This window comes from Amblyomma mixtum, chromosome 2, assembly GCF_055824585.1.
Source record: "Amblyomma mixtum isolate Tamu chromosome 2, ASM5582458v1, whole genome shotgun sequence".
NCBI classification, from domain to species: Eukaryota; Metazoa; Arthropoda; class Arachnida; order Ixodida; family Ixodidae; genus Amblyomma; species Amblyomma mixtum.
Window position 1 is genome coordinate 161,826,152 of NC_143013.1, and position 17,550 is coordinate 161,843,701.

General features: G+C 45.7%; 1 protein-coding gene across 1 annotated transcript; it reads left to right on the forward strand.

Moving 5' to 3' along the window:
* Positions 1-1,804: 1,804 nt before the first annotated feature.
* On the forward strand, positions 1,805-16,472 carry LOC149361433 (uncharacterized; the record flags this gene model as incomplete). The annotated part of the gene is made up of 5 exons (XM_089568077.1): positions 1,805-1,887; positions 6,040-6,178; positions 11,761-11,821; positions 11,886-12,048; positions 16,361-16,472. Coding segments are annotated over 5 exons (558 nt in total), but the record flags the coding sequence as incomplete, so codon positions are not given.
* Between the last annotated feature and the right edge of the window lie 1,078 nt (positions 16,473-17,550).

Sequence of the window (17,550 nt, forward strand, 5' to 3'; positions counted from 1 at the left end):
CTCCCCCCCCCCCCCCCCGTCTCCTCCTATGTATACCTGACGAAGCGGAATAAAGGGACATTCTGAACGGTGACAGCGCACACGGGGACTACACACAAAGAAGTACACAACCCAAGCGCTGGGGTTGTGCCCCCGTGCGTGCTGTGACCCGTTCAGAATGAACGTATTCCACGCCTAACTAGCCGTCCTAATACAGAATTAAGGAAGTCTTCTTTCCACCCCTCCACGAGCGGACGTTTGTTCTCGTTTAAATAATGACCCCGGCGACGCATGGCATCGTGCGGCATCAAGAAAAGAGTGCCTAGCGACTACGCCAATCTCGCGACGGCGCAGTGCACCAAGAATAATCTTCATAAAGTGCAGGCGTTGTGCAAACCCAATTAGACCGTTTGGTTACGGAGATTCAGAAAAATGCAAAACAAAAAATCTCTGCCTCTCCCGTAACCGAGAGTAGAGTAAGAATGAAATGTTTACGGGCATAACACATTGGTTGTAGATGGTACTAATGAAAATCTTGAAATGGGTCCAGTGTTCAACACACCACACCACACATACTGTGCACTGGTCCATGTGGACGCAAACGTTTCCTGTGTGTGTCTGGGGAATCTCTTCCGCTCTGCCTCGTCAGCTGTATCCGGTTTCTGTTTGCCTTTCATCTTTGTAATCGTTGTTTTCATTCCTCGGTTATTTATACCACTTTGCCTATGTGACACTGGTGACGTCACCACTGGATTACATCACACATAATTGATGACGAAGTAATGACAAATTAGTAATTAGTGACTAATTACTGACTAATGACTAAATACTAATTACCTGCTAATTAATGACGCTTAAGCTTCGCCTTTAGGAGAGGAACGCGACTGTGTTGTAGCGCTACCAGGCAGTCCACGGAACGCCACCAGCCGTTCGGCGCGATGCCTTGCCCTTTGGCCGCCGCGGTGGCTCAGTGGCTATGGTGCTCGTCTGCTGACCCAAAAGACGCGGGTTCGATCCCGGCCGCGGCGGCTGGAATTTCTTTGGAGGAGAAATTCTAGAGGCCCGTGTACTGTGCGATGTCAGTGCACGTTAAAGAACCCCAGGTGGTCGAAATTTCCGGAGCCCTTCACTACGGCGTCTCTCATAGCCTTAGTCGCTTCGGGACGTTAAACCCCATAAACCAAACCAACGAACCAGCCTTGCCCTTTGAACGCGACGCTTTTTGAGGAAAGGAAATTACGCAGTAATTCTCTGACATCTCGGTGGACACCCGAACCGCACCCTAAAGGTAGGGAGGAACGCCACCACCCGTTCGGCGCGAAGCTACCGGCGCTTGTATGCCGGTCCTGTAGGAGGGCTTAGAGAGTCTCATTAAATCTCGTTAAATCTCGTACGGTGCCTGGATGCTCTCGTTTCAGCTCCCAGATGTGTGGTATTCAGTGCCCGGATGAGTGGAATTCAGTGCCCGGATGAGTGGAATTCAGTGCCCGGATGTTGGCTCTCGGTCTCGGCGTGACGTCACCACAATGCCGACAACGGGAGCTAAAAGCATTTCATGCTTAAAACCGAAACAAGCCGAAACCGTAACCGAACTATTTTGCGGAGGCCGCGGAGTGACACACTCTTCTTTGGCGGAAGCCATACAGAACTCTACGATGCAGAGCAGAAGCTCAACTTTGGCCGCTTAGCGCACTTCGCAATTTGCGGGTCAGTTGCATCAGCAGCTTTATCGTGACGAGTTTATCGCGAGCTGGCCGTTAACGGTAATCGTATGTTTTGACATTCGTTTTGTTCGTCCTTGCGGCATCGCGTCTTCGACTTTTTTTCCGACGTGATAGTGTTGCTTCTAAGTGAAATCTGGAGCGCCCATAAACGAGACGGCACCGCGCTCGTCCACGCTGAAAGAAGGTAAGCAAGGGTAGCATTTCATTTCTTGCTTCATTCAGCTTACGGCCAGGACCGAGCTCTGTTAGCTCGCAAATGTTAGTTCCTTGTCTTGTGCAGCGGGTAATGTGCGCAGATGCTTTGGTCGCTGCCACTCCTCTAAATACTGCAACTCGTTGTACGGCCACATTGAACGAAGCCTTCCTGATGTCACGTGCTGTCATGAGTTCGGCCTTTTTCGGAGCTCGGCCTGAGGGCCTCAATAGTGCTATGTTTGGACTGACGATAGCTGCAGAGTCTTCTGTACTCACTGAATGGCTGTGAAGCGCGGCTGGTGTAGTGCGAAGGAAAAAATGGCGTGAGTATAGTTCCAGAATCATTCCTTGTGTCGCAGATCGTTGTGAGGCCTCTTTGAAAGCAGCCTGCCTGCTCCAAGTGCATGCGGTCATGAGTTAGGTCTTCATTTTTGGAGTTGTCGTATGTAACAGACTTGTATTAGAAATTGCGCTGTGTTTGAACTGACGGTAGCTCGTCGCCTGTTCTCGCTGAAAGGCAAGGAAGGGCAGTAAAGGAAGATCGAGGACTTATGTAGTTCCGTAATTGAGTCTTTTAGATACATGTACGCGAAAGCTCAAGGGTCAAAACTCAACGTCCCAGACGTCGCGCTCAACAATCTGGATTTTTTTCGAAAAAGTTCGTGGAAACTTATCTCAGTGTGCGTAATCAAGGCATAAAATATTTTTGCCGAAAAAAAAATGTATTTGTTAAGTGAGCGCATTTTGAAAATTGAAGACACCAGGCACTGATAAATAATTAATAAAAACTCCGTATGTTTACAAAATATCTCAGAAATCTTTCGCTGACATTTGCAGAGACAGCCTGGCTTTCGATGTGATTCAGACTACGCAGTTTTATCGGGCACATTTCTTAAAAAATTAGATTTTGAAAATGTATAATTTTGTCATATTTTAAAAATAAATTTCTCTCCGTAATTTTAAAATAGCTGTTGTGCCTCTCTAGATGTATATTGCCTATAAAAAATGTAACTGGAGTTCAACACTGTCTAAAGGAAAGTAAAAAAAAATACGAAATTTGCAAAAAGTGAATTTTGAGCCATAAACACGTTAATTTCCCCTTGAGGTGGTCCTAGCAAAAACAAAAAATGGCGGGTTAAATGGAACGGTTTATTGCCTTTCATTTCTGAAATTTTCGTTGAGGTAATTTTTGTTTACGGCGACAAACGAATTTTGAAGTTGAGCTCTCGCTCCGCAAGTGGCTTTCTTCTCGTTGATGCTGCATAATCTTCCCCGCTGCTCAGGTCCCTCCTTCTCCTCTTATTTTCTTTCACACCTCTTCTCTCTATTCGTCTGAGGAGAGCCGGCATCGAGTCATGTGACAGTTTTCCCGCCTTTCTCTCCTTCCTAATACGACTAGTTCGTGGTTTGCGCGTGTTTATTGCTCGATAAAAAAACCGCGGAAGTGCGTCGTGGAGAAATACGTGGACTCGATGACCAGAAATGAAGCGACGGAGCACGATTAGTTCGTGTTATGGCGGGTGAACAAGTTGATTTCATTAGGACGTTCTTGCGGGCTAATTGGTTTATTGCTCTAGAAATGTTATAACTGCGGAGTTAGAGGATACAGACAACATATGTCTTTTGCACAGTTTTAACACTTCTGGAGCTATGAACAAACTAGCCCGCAAGGACGTCCACTAAAGCACATCTCTTCTACTCCGGTCTCTGTTTTGTGTTCCCCGGAATCCAAAGAAGATGGAGCAAAAAAAAACTGCGCCCGTGGTGTTCTGTCTGTTACTCGTTGCCTATGTCCTCGCTTTTTGCGCACTTTTAACGTTTGTGGATGTTGATTTCACGAAGTAAATATTTTGAGACAAATATCGTGAAACAGTAAGACGCCGTGTTTCTAAATACTTGAACAATAGCTTTCTTTGCACGAAACTACAAAGTCGCGTGCAGAGAGGGTAAGAGACACGACTTATTAAAAATTTTACCCATGTTATTACCCGATAGAAGCCGCTCAGAGGAAAAAGGCGGTAAAAGTGTGTCGCATGGTCCCGCGCGCCGCCGCGGACACGCCGCCGAAAGGGGAGAAAAAGCCGGGAAAACTGTGTCAGATGACCCGCGCCGGAGGGCTCCCATCAGACGAATTGAAAGAACAGGCGTGAAAGAAAGTAAAAGAAGGAGGGAGAATATAAGAACAAGAGGGAAGCGGGGGAGGAGGGGCCGGAGCAGCGAGGAGGATTATGCAACACCCACGAGGAAAAAAGCTCCGCAATTTGCGTCGTCTCTTAATTTCCTTCACCGCTGAACACGGCACCTGGCATGGCGCGACATTTGTGGCCAGATCACCACTTCAATTTGTCATCGCCCGCTGTCGTGCATTTTTAAGGGTTGAGTTAAAGCAGACACTGCATGAAATTCGGCGGGTGGTAATGTTGAAAGTGAAATCGTTTCGGTTTCGAAGTTCGAACGGACCCGCTTTGGTGCCAGGCAGCCAAGAGCAGAAAAACGAAGGTATTCACCATGCTGTGCCGCGTGAACCACGAGGATCGAACGACCAGCCGGCATGGCAGGCGCAACACAAGTACTTTATGTCCGAATATGATTGCTGAGAGCCCGAGCGCGCATGCCGCGGCGGCGGGTGACGGGAGACACGCTGGCGGTGAGCGCGGCGTGCTGCCCGCTCGCGAGGAGGTGTCTCGCTCGCATGAACGGGCTTCGCCTGCATAGAGGCTCAGCCTCTTTACAGTTGCGGTCGTGTCTCTGTTGAAGACGGATGTGCAGTTTTAATCACATGGGTGAACCGAGCCCCTCTTTCTGCATTTTATCTGGCTACAGTGTCTACGGAATTGTGCTTTGCGGTGAAGTGGCATTAAGAGACGACGCAACTTGCAGCGCGCGATAGCTCAACTTCAAAAAATCTTTTCTCGCTTTAAACAAACATTACCTCGATTAAAATGTCAGAAATGAAAGGCAGTAAATGGTTCTATTTAAACCGGTATTGTTTGTATTTTATTTCTTGCTCCTAAGGGTGAAATTAAGCGATGTTTACGGCTCAAAATTTACTTTTTGTCAACATGAGTATTATTTTTTGCAGACTTTCATCTTCTGTAACATTTTTTATGTTTCAGGCATCTATGGAAGCAAAATGGCTATTTTAAATTTCTCGAGAGCAAGTTAACATTTTTTTACATGACAAAAATAGTACACTTTCACAGTCTCTTTAAATGTATAAATATATTTGAGCCGTACAAAAATGCGCGGCTCCGAATCGCATCCAATGCCAGATTTTATGCAAATGTCATGGTAAAGTTAATTGGCTGTTTCCTCAATATTTATATTTTTATTATTATTGGGCAGCGTCTGGTTTCTCACCTATTCGAAAAGTTCACACTGTGCTCACCTCACCAGTGACTTTGTCTGGCAAAATTATTTTAGGCTTCGATTACATACACTGAAATTGCTTTCATTATTTTTTTTAACAAATCGGAGATGGCTGAGCACAATGCTGGGACTGCAATCGAATGACCCTCAATAAAGGCAACAGCAGCCTGTTTGCAGGTGAAACGTTTTGCATGTGTCGCTTGTCTCGTCGCTTGAATCTGCAACCACAGAAGATTTGGCTTGTCATGCACCAGCAGTAGCAAGTATGACATCCAGTTACATGTATAGCGAAAGCAGTAGGCCGCACTGCAACTGTGTGGGCTTCGTAAACAGGCAGCCCCCTCCGCAGTATTGTGGTTGCATCCTAGCCTGTACGTATCTAATTACCAAGTGCTCGGCTAGTGGTGTATCCGTTTATTTCGCATGTGGAACCAGATTTTAAGTTAGATATGAGTGCATACGCCCGGTATTCGGTCCTTAAAAGACCTTGTTTTGGAATTTTGTGGGTTCAACTTTACATTTGTACATTACAGTAATTATTGGGTCATCTGACCATTTAAGTGTGCACTCTACTTCAGCCCAATCAAGTGAGCATACAGAACATCTTCTAATGTTATAAAAATTTGTTTTCTGAATTACTAAAGTTTACTCACTATCCTATAGGCCCTTGCCTTTGTTAAGGACTGTGTGGCACTGCCGTCACATCCAAAATTTATTACGTTTAAATTTTAGATGCGTCGGTTCTGTGTTGATGTTTTCTTTTTTTCTGCAGTGGGAACCTTATCCAGGGCTGCTACACATGCACACTTAGTGGCCACGACAGAGATTTGTTTTTGTTTTGGAACCAGTTGAACATAACTGTATGGTGCTCCCAGCTAACAGAAACTCGTTGCAATGACCTCACAAACCAGGTGAGCTCTGTTTTAAACATTCTATCCCTAGCTTTGCTTAGATGCATGCGAATGTTTTTCGTTCATCAAATAATACATATAAACAGTCTGGATTCAAAGTACTTTTGCACTGAATGGGCTAATACGTCAACAGTCAGGATTTAAAGCACTTTTTCTCAGAGCATCCACCTTTGAGTAGGAATTTAATAAAGCTGCGATGCTAGCTTCGAAATATTTTTTTGCTCACTTTTAGTTGCCCACATTGCAAGTCTATTCCTATTGTGATTGGCTGCAATATTGTAAATTTGATGAGAGTTGCACCTTCAGTGTTTCTCTTTCAGCGCTTAGTCTTGTTGTGTGCAAATGAGTGGCAAGTTATGTAAGGTGTAACAGTATTCCAGTAAACCAGCTCTGCTTCAGGAAACCAAAAAAGCAGATATGTGTATGCAGATATTCTTTTTTTACCAAGCTGCCCACCATATGTCAGCAGCAGTCAGAGAGGTATAATAAACTGCAGAAAATGCAGCACTCTCTATGAGTCACGATATGAAACATTTCCCATGGCTCAAAATTCGATGCTCATTTCGGTTGCATTTTCACTTTGTTGCTGTTGCAGAGGTTGAGTCCAGGCCCCGTGCCCCGATACATGCACAATGGCATACAAGTGCAGCATATGCCAAGCAGTTGCGAAAACTTTGCCTCAGTTCTTGACGCATGCATCACTACATAAAAATGAAAGCAACCTTCACATTCGCTGTCCTTCTACTGACTGCTGCAGAGTATTTCGAAAAGTCAGCTCCTTGAAGAGCCATATCTTTAGATCTCACAAGCGTGATGGTATTCCGGCTGCTGTAATAACTTGCAGGAGCCTCTCACTGGTCTGCACCATCGATACATGTATACAGACATGTCGAGATGTCAAATCCTTGTTGAATCATCTAAAGGGGCACATCACTGAAGGGAAGAAAGTTTCTTTCCAGTTTTTTGCTTGTTCACGAATGTTTACGAACAAGTCGACATTTTCCTCCCGTATTTCTCGATGCCACAGGCATGCTTTTCAACCAGGTGTATGCGAGTCTTATTTAGAGAGCACCTCTGCAGAAAGGTGCAAGGAAGCACAAATTAATCTTGAAACTGAAATTCATACTGCTGGCTTGGAGACTTGTGCATCTCAGGAACAATGTACTGAGGACTGCCACTCAGAGGCTGATGGAAGCAAAGAGGTGGCTGAAGGTGTCATGCACGAAGATTCTCTATGTACTGATATTACAGATGCTTTCGGACGCTTTTACCTGCGTCTCCACTCGCCGCCGCGGTGGCTCAGCGGTTATGGTGCTCGGCTGCTAACCCAAAAGACGCGGGTTCGATCCCGGCTGCGGCGGCTAGAATTTCTTTGGAAGAGAAATTCTAGAGGTCCGTGTACTGTGCGATGTCAGTGCACGTTAAAGAACCCCAGGTAGTCGAAGTTTCCGGAGCCCTCCAATACGGCGTCTCTCATAGCCTTAGTCGCTTTGGGACGTTAAACCCCATAAACCATAAACCATGAACTGCGTCTCCATTCGGAGAGTTTGGTGCCCTCAAGAACAGTTCAAGTCATTTCTGAGGCAATTTGTGACCTCCAGAGCAACAATCTTGACCACATAGCTAGTGCATTAAGGACAAAGATGAGAGATGCTGGCTTGAATGAGGATTTCATTCAGCAGGCAGTCACCAGTATGCTTCAAAGTGATGTTATCGTCAGCCTGCACAGGAAGAGTGGAGTTTTTCGGAGCACTTACTCTCGAAGAGACTACTTTCAGAGCAAATTCAGCTATGTGGAGCCGGTAGCTGTGCGTCTTGGAAAAAACAAAAACAATCAAGAGGCTCATTTTCATTATGTTCCAATAATTGAAACAATAAAATTATTGTTAAGAGATAGCTCAGTTCAAGATCAGTGTTTGAATCTGGAAGTTTATGAACCAGGTGTCTTTAAGGATTTCACTGACGGGAATGTTTTTAAGTCAGTACCACTGTTTCAGGATCACCGCACTGCTTTACGCTTGATTCTTTTTCAAGATGCTTTTCAAGTGGCAAATCTTTTAGGTTCGGCAAAGAACAAGCACAAACTTTTAGGTGTGTATATGATGCTTGGAAACCTACGTTCTTGGAATAGAAGTCGTATCTGTTCAATTCAGCTAGTGCTGCTTTGTAAAGAAACTGACATTTTGTTCTTCGGACAAGACAAGGTGTTTTCTTAATTGATTGATGACATCAAAAAGTTGGAAGTTGGCTGCCTGTTGGCGGACAGCATTCCGGCATATGGCACGGTGGTGACAATTCTGGGCGACAACCTAGGCAGCCACAGTATTGGTGGATTCATGGAAAATTTCAGCACAGCTGAGTACATCTGCACGTTTTGTTTAGTGAAGCGTGAACATATGTTTGAGAAAAACGTATCTGACACCAGTGATCTAAGAAACAAAGTAATCTACAAAGAGGCAGTGAAGAACCTACAGGATGACAGTTGTCTTCTTTCATGCCAAGGCATTAAATTTGATGCTTTGTTTAATGGCCTAAAATACTTCCATGTCTGCGCTCCTGGGCTTCCTCCATGTTTAGCACATGGGCTGTTTGAAGGTGTGGTATCGTACGATCTTGCGTTGATGCTACAATACTTCATCACCAAGCAGCGATGGTTATCACGTGAAGAACTGAATAAAAGGATACTCTCATTCAAGTTCAAAGGAATAGATGTGAATGACCAGCCAGCTGAAATCAAAACATTTAAAAAGCTGAGTGGACATGCAGTCCAGAACTGGATTATGCTTCGGTTTTTACCCGTCTTTCTTGATGACAAGGTATGCAGAAAAGACCATGTATGGGAGTTAGCATTGATGCTCACTGAACTTGTTCAGTTGGTGTGCGCACCGGCAATAAATATGCCCATGGTAATGAGGCTGAAAGATTTGACAGAAGATTACATTGACCGAAGAATTGAGCTTTTTCCTGGTGCACCTCTGAAACCAAGCACCATTACCTGGTTCACTACCCTTACCTCATTACTCAGTTTGGGCCACTTATTAGGTTATGGACTATGCGTTGTGAAAGCAAGCATGGTTATTTTCGCAAGTGCATAAGAAGTGCCCAGAACTTCAAAAACACCACGTTAACACTTGCTGAAAAATACCAGCTTCTTCAGGCATTCAGGGGGAGTAGCTGCCGCTTTGAAAAAGACTTAGTGATTGACTCTACATTTCCTTTTTGCCCTAGTTTGTTCAGTATGGAAGTTCAGGAAGCCATCAAGACTTGTGGAGCACAAGGAAAAGAAGTGTATTGCGCTTACCAAGTTTAATACAGGGGCACCAAGTACAGCAAAGATATGGTTGTGGTTTTGGATCGTGAGGAAAGCAGGCTCGTGTTCGGCCGAATTATTTTCATTTTATTGGAAGACAACATGGTCTATTTTCTTGTTCGTGTCACTTGTTCTGTTTTGAAACCTATGATGATGATATACCACTTGCTAGGTCCAGAATCTGGGACACTAAAATGCATTTCTATTCAGGACCTTTTGGATTACTATCCACTTCATTTATATGATGTTGGCCATTCAAAAGTGACAGTCATTGCACTGAGGCATGCAGTTTTAGATCATTACTGAATTTATTTTTTTCAGCCCAGAGGACTTCATGTCGTGTGTTCAGGAGTGGCTTCCAGCACTCAGTGAGGAGGACGTCGCTACCATTGGGCATAAACTCCAGGACTTGGGAGTAAAATGTGTGGAACACTTCAAGTATCTGCAGGAATCAGACTTAGACTTCTTAGCCCCTGTGCAAAGGCGCATCCTGCTTGAGAAGTTTCAAACCGTCAGTGCTGCTCCTGTCCTTTCTGGGAAGAGTGGTAGTTGTGATAAGGTGACTTCAAATGCCAACTCACAGCTAGATGAATGGGCTGAAAAATTTTTCATTCCTTGGGAAATGCTTCCACCAGGCTTACTTCAATCATGCAAAGCAAAAGAAAGCCTACAAAAGTTGATCTGAACCAGATGGTGAGGATGCTAAGTTCTCTTATCCTGGACAAGCATCGAGCGCCTGGCAGACGAAACCTGAGAATAATTGGAGCAAAAGTTGTGCCGGTGTACCGCTCATCGTTTCAGGATTTGCTAGAGGGTACAATTGTTGGCACAGGAATTGAGACGTTGATGTGGAAGCTCGAGAACTGTATAAATAACAAGAGACCAATTGCACATGTGCTGCCCGCAGAAATTGTTGGTGACCCAGACTCATTCCAGCCGCGCCCAAGATCTACCCGTGACTCGTATGGTTGCATATCATGGCAGCCAGAGTTACCGAGTGGTGAAAGTTTGCTGACACAGCGTGAAAAGCAGCAGCAGCAGCTCCTTTATGAGTATGCTAAAGTACACCCGAACAAGCAGCTTGTCATTCGTTTCATGACTGAGACGTACGCATCGTAAAGACTGACGATAAATCACTCGAGGAGTGTGGCAGAGGTAAAAAAAAAAACGGCCATTTTTGTTTAGTGAGGACTGTCGTCTTGAGCATTCCAAAGAGCTACTTGGTAGTGATGTTTTCCGAAGAATTGAGGCTAGCATGGAAAGCGTCGGCCGTCGTATATATCGTTATGCTTATAGTCACATTAAGCGGCCCAAGGTCAAGAAATGTCTCGAAGAAATTGAACGAGCAAAGAACCACCTCAGGAGTGTGACACCAGAGCATGAAGGTGCACCTGTTCTCCTCCTTGCACTGTTTGGAGAGGATGAAGAGCTCATCTACAAGTCTGCTGAGGCAAGCTTATAATTTTATCCTCTGCTGCTGTGTGGCAGAAAAGTGTTTGTGCATGCAGAATTCAGATGTGCATTGCATATGGGTATAAAAAATTCCACACTCCACAACTACATTATTTTAATGGTAATTGTATACATTATAGTCGGTGCTGTTATTAAAAGCGGTGCTGTTAATAACTACTGTTAATAAACTGCTGTTATTAATTTTTAAGTCATTTTGAGCTTTGTACATTTTATGCTTATGCATGCTATGGTGGACTAAAAGATACTCTGAGAGTAGGTATGAGGACAAATGCTGTAGTAGAATGGCACTAGTGTATCAAAATAGTTAAAAACTTATTACATAGTATCGTTAAAAGCCTTGCCTTGCATGATATCAGGTGTCAGCTTTGTCAGCGAAAAATCATGAGCCTGGGCTTTGGTAGGGTACATGGCAGGACACTGGTTCGTCAGTGGGTTCTGTGACGTCTCAAGCCGGCATGACGTTACCGAGTTGGCAGGACCAACCAACTTGGCTAACTTCATTGAGATGGCGCTAATGCATTCGCACTATACCCTTTAGGGCACAGCTAATGTGTCCACCAAATATCTGTGGTGATATACTTTATGCGAAAAAATTCTCTCTAATTTACGTTAGTAACAAACAGTTTGTGCCTGCAGCCATGAAACATATCTCTATGGTTTAAAGACTTTGTTCTCCACCTAATTTTGTGCGGTAATACAATTATGCAGCTGATGACAGTCAGTTTTCTTAAGAACTGTTCTGGCTATTGGTATCAGTTTTTCAATACCTTCCCTCTGTATTGCTTTTCTCATTTTGCAGGAGACCGCCCATGATGATGACTTGGGCGACATGCCACTGACGCCCATGATATGTATAAAAGGTTAGTTTTGGAATCATTGAACATCTCATTATGCACTAATATTCTTTTATTCTCATTCTTCTAGGGCCAGGTCCCTTTGAGGCTGAAACGTTCACTGTTTGCGTGGATGGTGTTGCTGTAATAACTACCCAGCGGGCTGCAGCTTTCAAATTCATGTTTCTCTTATACTTCGTTTTAAACATCCAGTATCCACGTGAAGTGGCTTCGACATTGGAGTTTGTGCAGAGGTAAGGTCTCGTATCTCTTTTTCTTCAGCTATAGGTTTAAATTTACCAGTTGCTTTTCTCACAGTTGCACATATTTTATAGGAATATTGCTGATAGACTGTTTAAAAATTTCTGCTTTTGAGCCTTTGCAGAAGGTGGAGAAAAACTTTTCAAAAATGAGGATGCTAGTGATTTTAAACTTTTTAGGGAACGCAAAAAAAACAGAGAATTCTGAGAAGCGCTGAGAATATTTTTAATCAAGTTATTGCACTATCTCCCGATAGCAGATATCAGAATGGACCTTTATAATTCATTTTCAGAAATGAGTATTGAAATGCTTAAATGTTATATATTAAATAAGAAAAATCTTAAACGTGAAATTTCGAAAAACTACAAGTTTGAAATCCTTGAATATGGAGGTAAAAAACCACAAAAAATCCATAATACACAAAATGTGGTACATTTCACCTCTTATAACTTCGAGACAAAAACTTTGCAGGCTTATCTACTACTTCTTTGTTTCTTTCACCTGTATTCACCACTCGGTTTTGTGCCCTGCTCACTCCACTCAAAGGAACATTCATGAAAATATTGAAGAAAATTTACTTTGGATTTACTGAAATAAACAGTACGGACAAGATATTCTGTTCATAGCACAGCATGCAGTTTTTCGTTTCTGAATTCTTGTGGCGGTTGTTTTTACAGAGGGGTGTGAGCTTGTAAGTCAACGAAAAATCACAGGCGTGACTGGTAGCCGCTATTGCCGTAGGATTGTGCGACCTCACGAGACCAACTGAAATGGCCATATTGTTACGGGCTGCAACTTGAGCTTCTTATTTGAGATGAAAGCGTGAGATCTTAACTCGGGGTATCTCGAGGCCACGCAGGCATGTTTGTAAGGCTTGTTTAAGTGGGGCTTTATATCTATGGATGCATTGGCAGTAGCTGCCAACTCGGGCTTCTCCCTTAAAGTGCGTGGGTGAGGTAGAATTGAGCCCTCCAGGACCCTTTCATTCTGAGTTGGACACGCTACCCCAATGCAAGCACGATCGTACGACTTGGTTGAAGCTGGGCTCCACACATGCATCGGGTGATCTTTCACATTATGTGGTAGCTTGTGACTGAAATCTAATGGGTATGTGTGAGATAAGAGGTGCAAATTTACAATCTACAGAGGATCCGTAACTGAGCATCCACAAAAGGAGCCGGCCGATGGGACCCTTTAACGCTGTCGTGTCAAAGGCACAGCTGAAGTGTCCCCCATATTTTTCTTGGGCAGGTCTTTCACCTAATGTGGTAGTATAGACTGTATTCCGATGAGTGTGTGTGGAGTGCATGTGCGCAAACAAGTATCTGGAAGGGGAGCCGGCAGAGTGGAGCCAATTAGTCAGTCGTGTTTTACCCTTTTAAAGGTGGGACTTGAGTGACCCCACAATTTTTGCATTCAGATGCTCGCTTTTATTGTTGAAACAGACAAAAGAAGCGAGCAGTCTTTTTAACCGACAAAGAGGGCCACAGGGGGAGGCAACATTTGTTATGCTGTCCTTGGTTTCAGTGACTAGCGGGTTCTTTCGTACATGTACTGAAACAAGCCGTTCATACGCAACTTCGTGCACTCATGAAAAATGCAATGGCTTGTGGCTTTTCCTTTTATTTTAACAATGTATCCAGGCATATTTTCAGCGTTTTCCTTGATTTTTAGTCAATGCTTCACACAGCATAAACGTTTCAGGATTCCACGTAATTAGCCTGGTGGCATTCTTGGTATAGCCGCAGGAAAGGGGTGTTATCCTTTGTGTTCGTGACGCTAGAAGCGACCGGACTGATCTCGCTTGATTACAACCATGCTGAGCTGCATCTACGTGTTTCCTGATTACCCTAGATGATCTCGACCTGTTATCTCGAAGTTTCCTTGGCGGCTTTAAATTGAACGGTGCCGCGAGCAGCGGGCATTCGTAGTTCGACGACCGACGAGCACGTTTGTTGCTTACGCCGCCGCCGAGTGACTTAGTTCTTTTGCGGGCGCAAGTCAGCCGAAATAAAGAACTTCGTTTCCAAGACTGGTTGGTATCTTCCTGACCACTCGACTGCCGTCACTACAACGTGACATCTGGTGGAGGTGCGGGGTAGCCTTCCATGTACCGGTCACCCCCTGCAAATCGTGACGCCCGCCCTTTGAGCCGTTCACCGGAGCACGTGACTCCAGTCCATCGCGGAAGCCAACGTCTGCTAGGGGACGCACCTGAGTTTGGGACTCTGCCGGACCCTACTCGGAAGCGAAAACCAGTAGCAAAGTCCACCATGAGCCTGCCCCAGGCGACGACTCCAATCATTCTTCAGCAGCCCCGGGTGCCACCAACCTTCGACGTTTCGCCTGGCGCCGACCCCGAAGAATGGCTGGAACAGTTCGATCGTGTGGCTGTCTTCAACAACTGGGATGATGCTACAAAACTTAGGTACCTCTTCTTCGCCTTGGAGGGACCAGCAAGAATCTGGTTTGAGAATGAGGAAGCTAGCCTGACGAACTGGGAAACCTTCAAGGAGCAGCTTCTGAAGATCTTCACGAACGTCGAGCGAAAAGAGAGAGCCCAGCAGCTGCTACAGTGTCGCATAGAACATCCAAACGAGACCGTTTCAATGTACACTGAGGAGATGAAGCCTCTCTTCCGGCGTGCCGACTCGAACATGAAGGAGGATGAAAAGGTGAAGCTGCTTATGCGAGGAGTTAAAGAGCATCTCTTTGCGGGCCTCGTACGGAACCCACCCAAAACCGTCGCGGAATTCGTCGAAGAGGCATCCACCATGGAAAAAACCCTTGATGCCAGAGCCCGCCAGTATGACCGCCAGCAGCGCTTTTTGTCAGCAAGCTGCATGGACAACGCTAACAACGATGACCTGCGCGAGGTTATACGTGAAATTGTGCGAGAAGAGCTCCGACGATTGCTGCCAACAGGAACGCAGCCGCAGCTCACTTCGCTCACCGACGTCATCCGGGACGAGGTGCAACAGGCCTTGGGTGTGACACCGACCACCACCCAGCCTCTGGAGCCTCCAGCCATGACTTACGCCGCAGCAGTCCGCCGTCCTGCACCTCGACGACGAGACCCAAGCCCCTATAGCCCTCATCCAGCTGCGCTGGACCTCCGCCCTCTCGCCCCAACCCGCCCGTCCTACGAGCGTCGCACACAGCCAAGGAAATGCGACGAGTGGAGAACTGCCTACCAGCGCCGCCCACTATGCTTCCACTGTGGCGAAGCCGGTCACATTCTCCGGTACTGCCCATACAGCAGAATGGCCATCCGAGGGTTTTCTTACGACGCCCCACGACCCCGACCCGGCCAGCGACCAGCCGAAATTGAGGAGGTCTTGCGGCGGGAAGAATACTCATCGTCGAGCCGCCTGTCATGTTCCCCGTCGCCATCGTCACCGCGCTTTGTATCCCCTAGCCGAGGCTACGCAGCGCGTGGACGCACTCCCAGCCCCCGAAGGTTAAACTGAATAAAGCAGCCTCTGGAGGCTGCTTTATGCCTTTATGCCATGACTATGCCTCAACTATGACGACCCCTACGACGACGGCGACCCTACGACGACGACCCTACGACGACGACCCTACGACGAAGACCCTACGACGACGACCCTACGACGACGACGACCCTACGACGACGACGACCCTACGACGACGACGACCCGTACGACGACGACGACCCGTACGACGACGACGACCCGTACGACGAGGACGACCCGTACGACGACGACGACCCGTACGACGACGGCCCCCTAGCCGACGACGACACGGCCAGATTTTAAGCTTTTACCGCTGCCCTCAAACCTTATTATGAACGCTAAAGGACTCGAAGTTAGCATCCTCCGTGTTTATTTTCATTGTAAAGCATCGAAGCGATGCTTCTTTGAGAGGGGGGTAATGCCACGTATCATTGTAGTGTCCTTTCGTTCGCGCAAGGCCGCAGGAAAGGGGTGTTATCCTTTGTGTTCGTGACGCTAGAAGCGACCGGACTGATCTCGCTTGATCGCAGCCATGCTGAGCTGCATCTACGTGTTTCCAGATTACTCTAGATGATCTCGACCTGTTATCTCGAAGTTTCCTTGCCGGCTTTAAATTGAACGATGCCGCGAGCAGCGGGCATTCGTAGTTCGATGACCGACGAGCACGTTTATTGCTTACGCCGCCGCCGAGTGATTCATTCTTTTGCGGGCGCAAGTGAGCCGAAATAAAGAACTGCGTTTCCAAGACTGGTTGGTGTCTTCCTGACCCCTCGACTGCCGTCACTACAACGTGACAGTATACTAATCTTGCCTCTTTCGTTTCTTTAAGGGCAATTGCGGGAATTAACCCAGAGAGAAGCACAAAGGCACGACGAACATCAAAGAAACAGTATTCTTTGTCTCCAAAAGTCGCTGCCTTTGCAAATGCCCTGGATGAGTAGAAATTGTGAGCATATCAATAAAGAGGAAAATTTGGTAGTTCTGACCATTGCCTTCAACTCCTTGCTAGAATATAATACACGGTTATAGTGCTAGCACAGTGCATAGGAAATTGGTGCTGCACGCTGCTGCTTTTATGATTGCACATAGAGAGTAGAAGCATTCATCAAGTCTAAGTCAGAATATCTACTGCGTTAAGGAGAGAACAGTACCCATTTTTCTTAAATCTTGTAGTGTATGGTCTTGAGTGCAGGGTTAAAACATATTTCTGCAAAATGACAAGGAATATATAAACAGAAAAATTGTGTGCTATTACAAAATTGCATAATCAGTGAAAAAATCTGCAGAATTACAGAAACAGCACTAACAGAAAAATTGTGCTTGATTACAAATCAGCCTGTTATAGTAAGAACTATGCAGGGAAAATTTCTGTAGAGTTACAGAAAATGCATTCGCAGAAAATTTCTGTGCAATTACCAAATAGCCTGTTTTTTAACAAGGTATCTGGAACAAAAATCTCTGTAGAACTACAGGAAAGCAATAACAGACTACATATGCAAAATTACTAAGAAAGACAAACCAGAAAATAGACAAGAGCAGAGTTGTTATGCCACTAAATTTGCCATGCATTTTCTATTTTTCTGTGTTTTTTTACAGTGTGTGCTGCAAACGGGGGCATAAAGTCTCGCTCAATCGCCGGCCAGTCGCTCGCTGCTCGATTTTCCAGCCTTGCGTGCGCAATTCGAAAGCTACGGAGCCAATCATTGAGCGAGCCAAGCTTTTCGCAACGACGCTACTCGCGGTCGCGCCGGGCGACGCACTGTGCGCTGCTCGCTGGCTGCCCTTGTCGTCGCTAAACCTAGCCGATTTCACATAAACGCTGTAGCAGAATGCGCTTCGGAACTGGCCAGCACTGCGGTGCTACCCTCGGCACCGTTTTACTGTGAACCCCACGTCATATGGAAATAAAGATATGCTCGGTTTTCGCGACTCCTTCAGGAGCGGAGCTACGAGAGGCCAGGTAAACTGCAGAGCACCAGCAAAGCGGTTATGGGAGGAAATTTGTATTGCTATTATCGC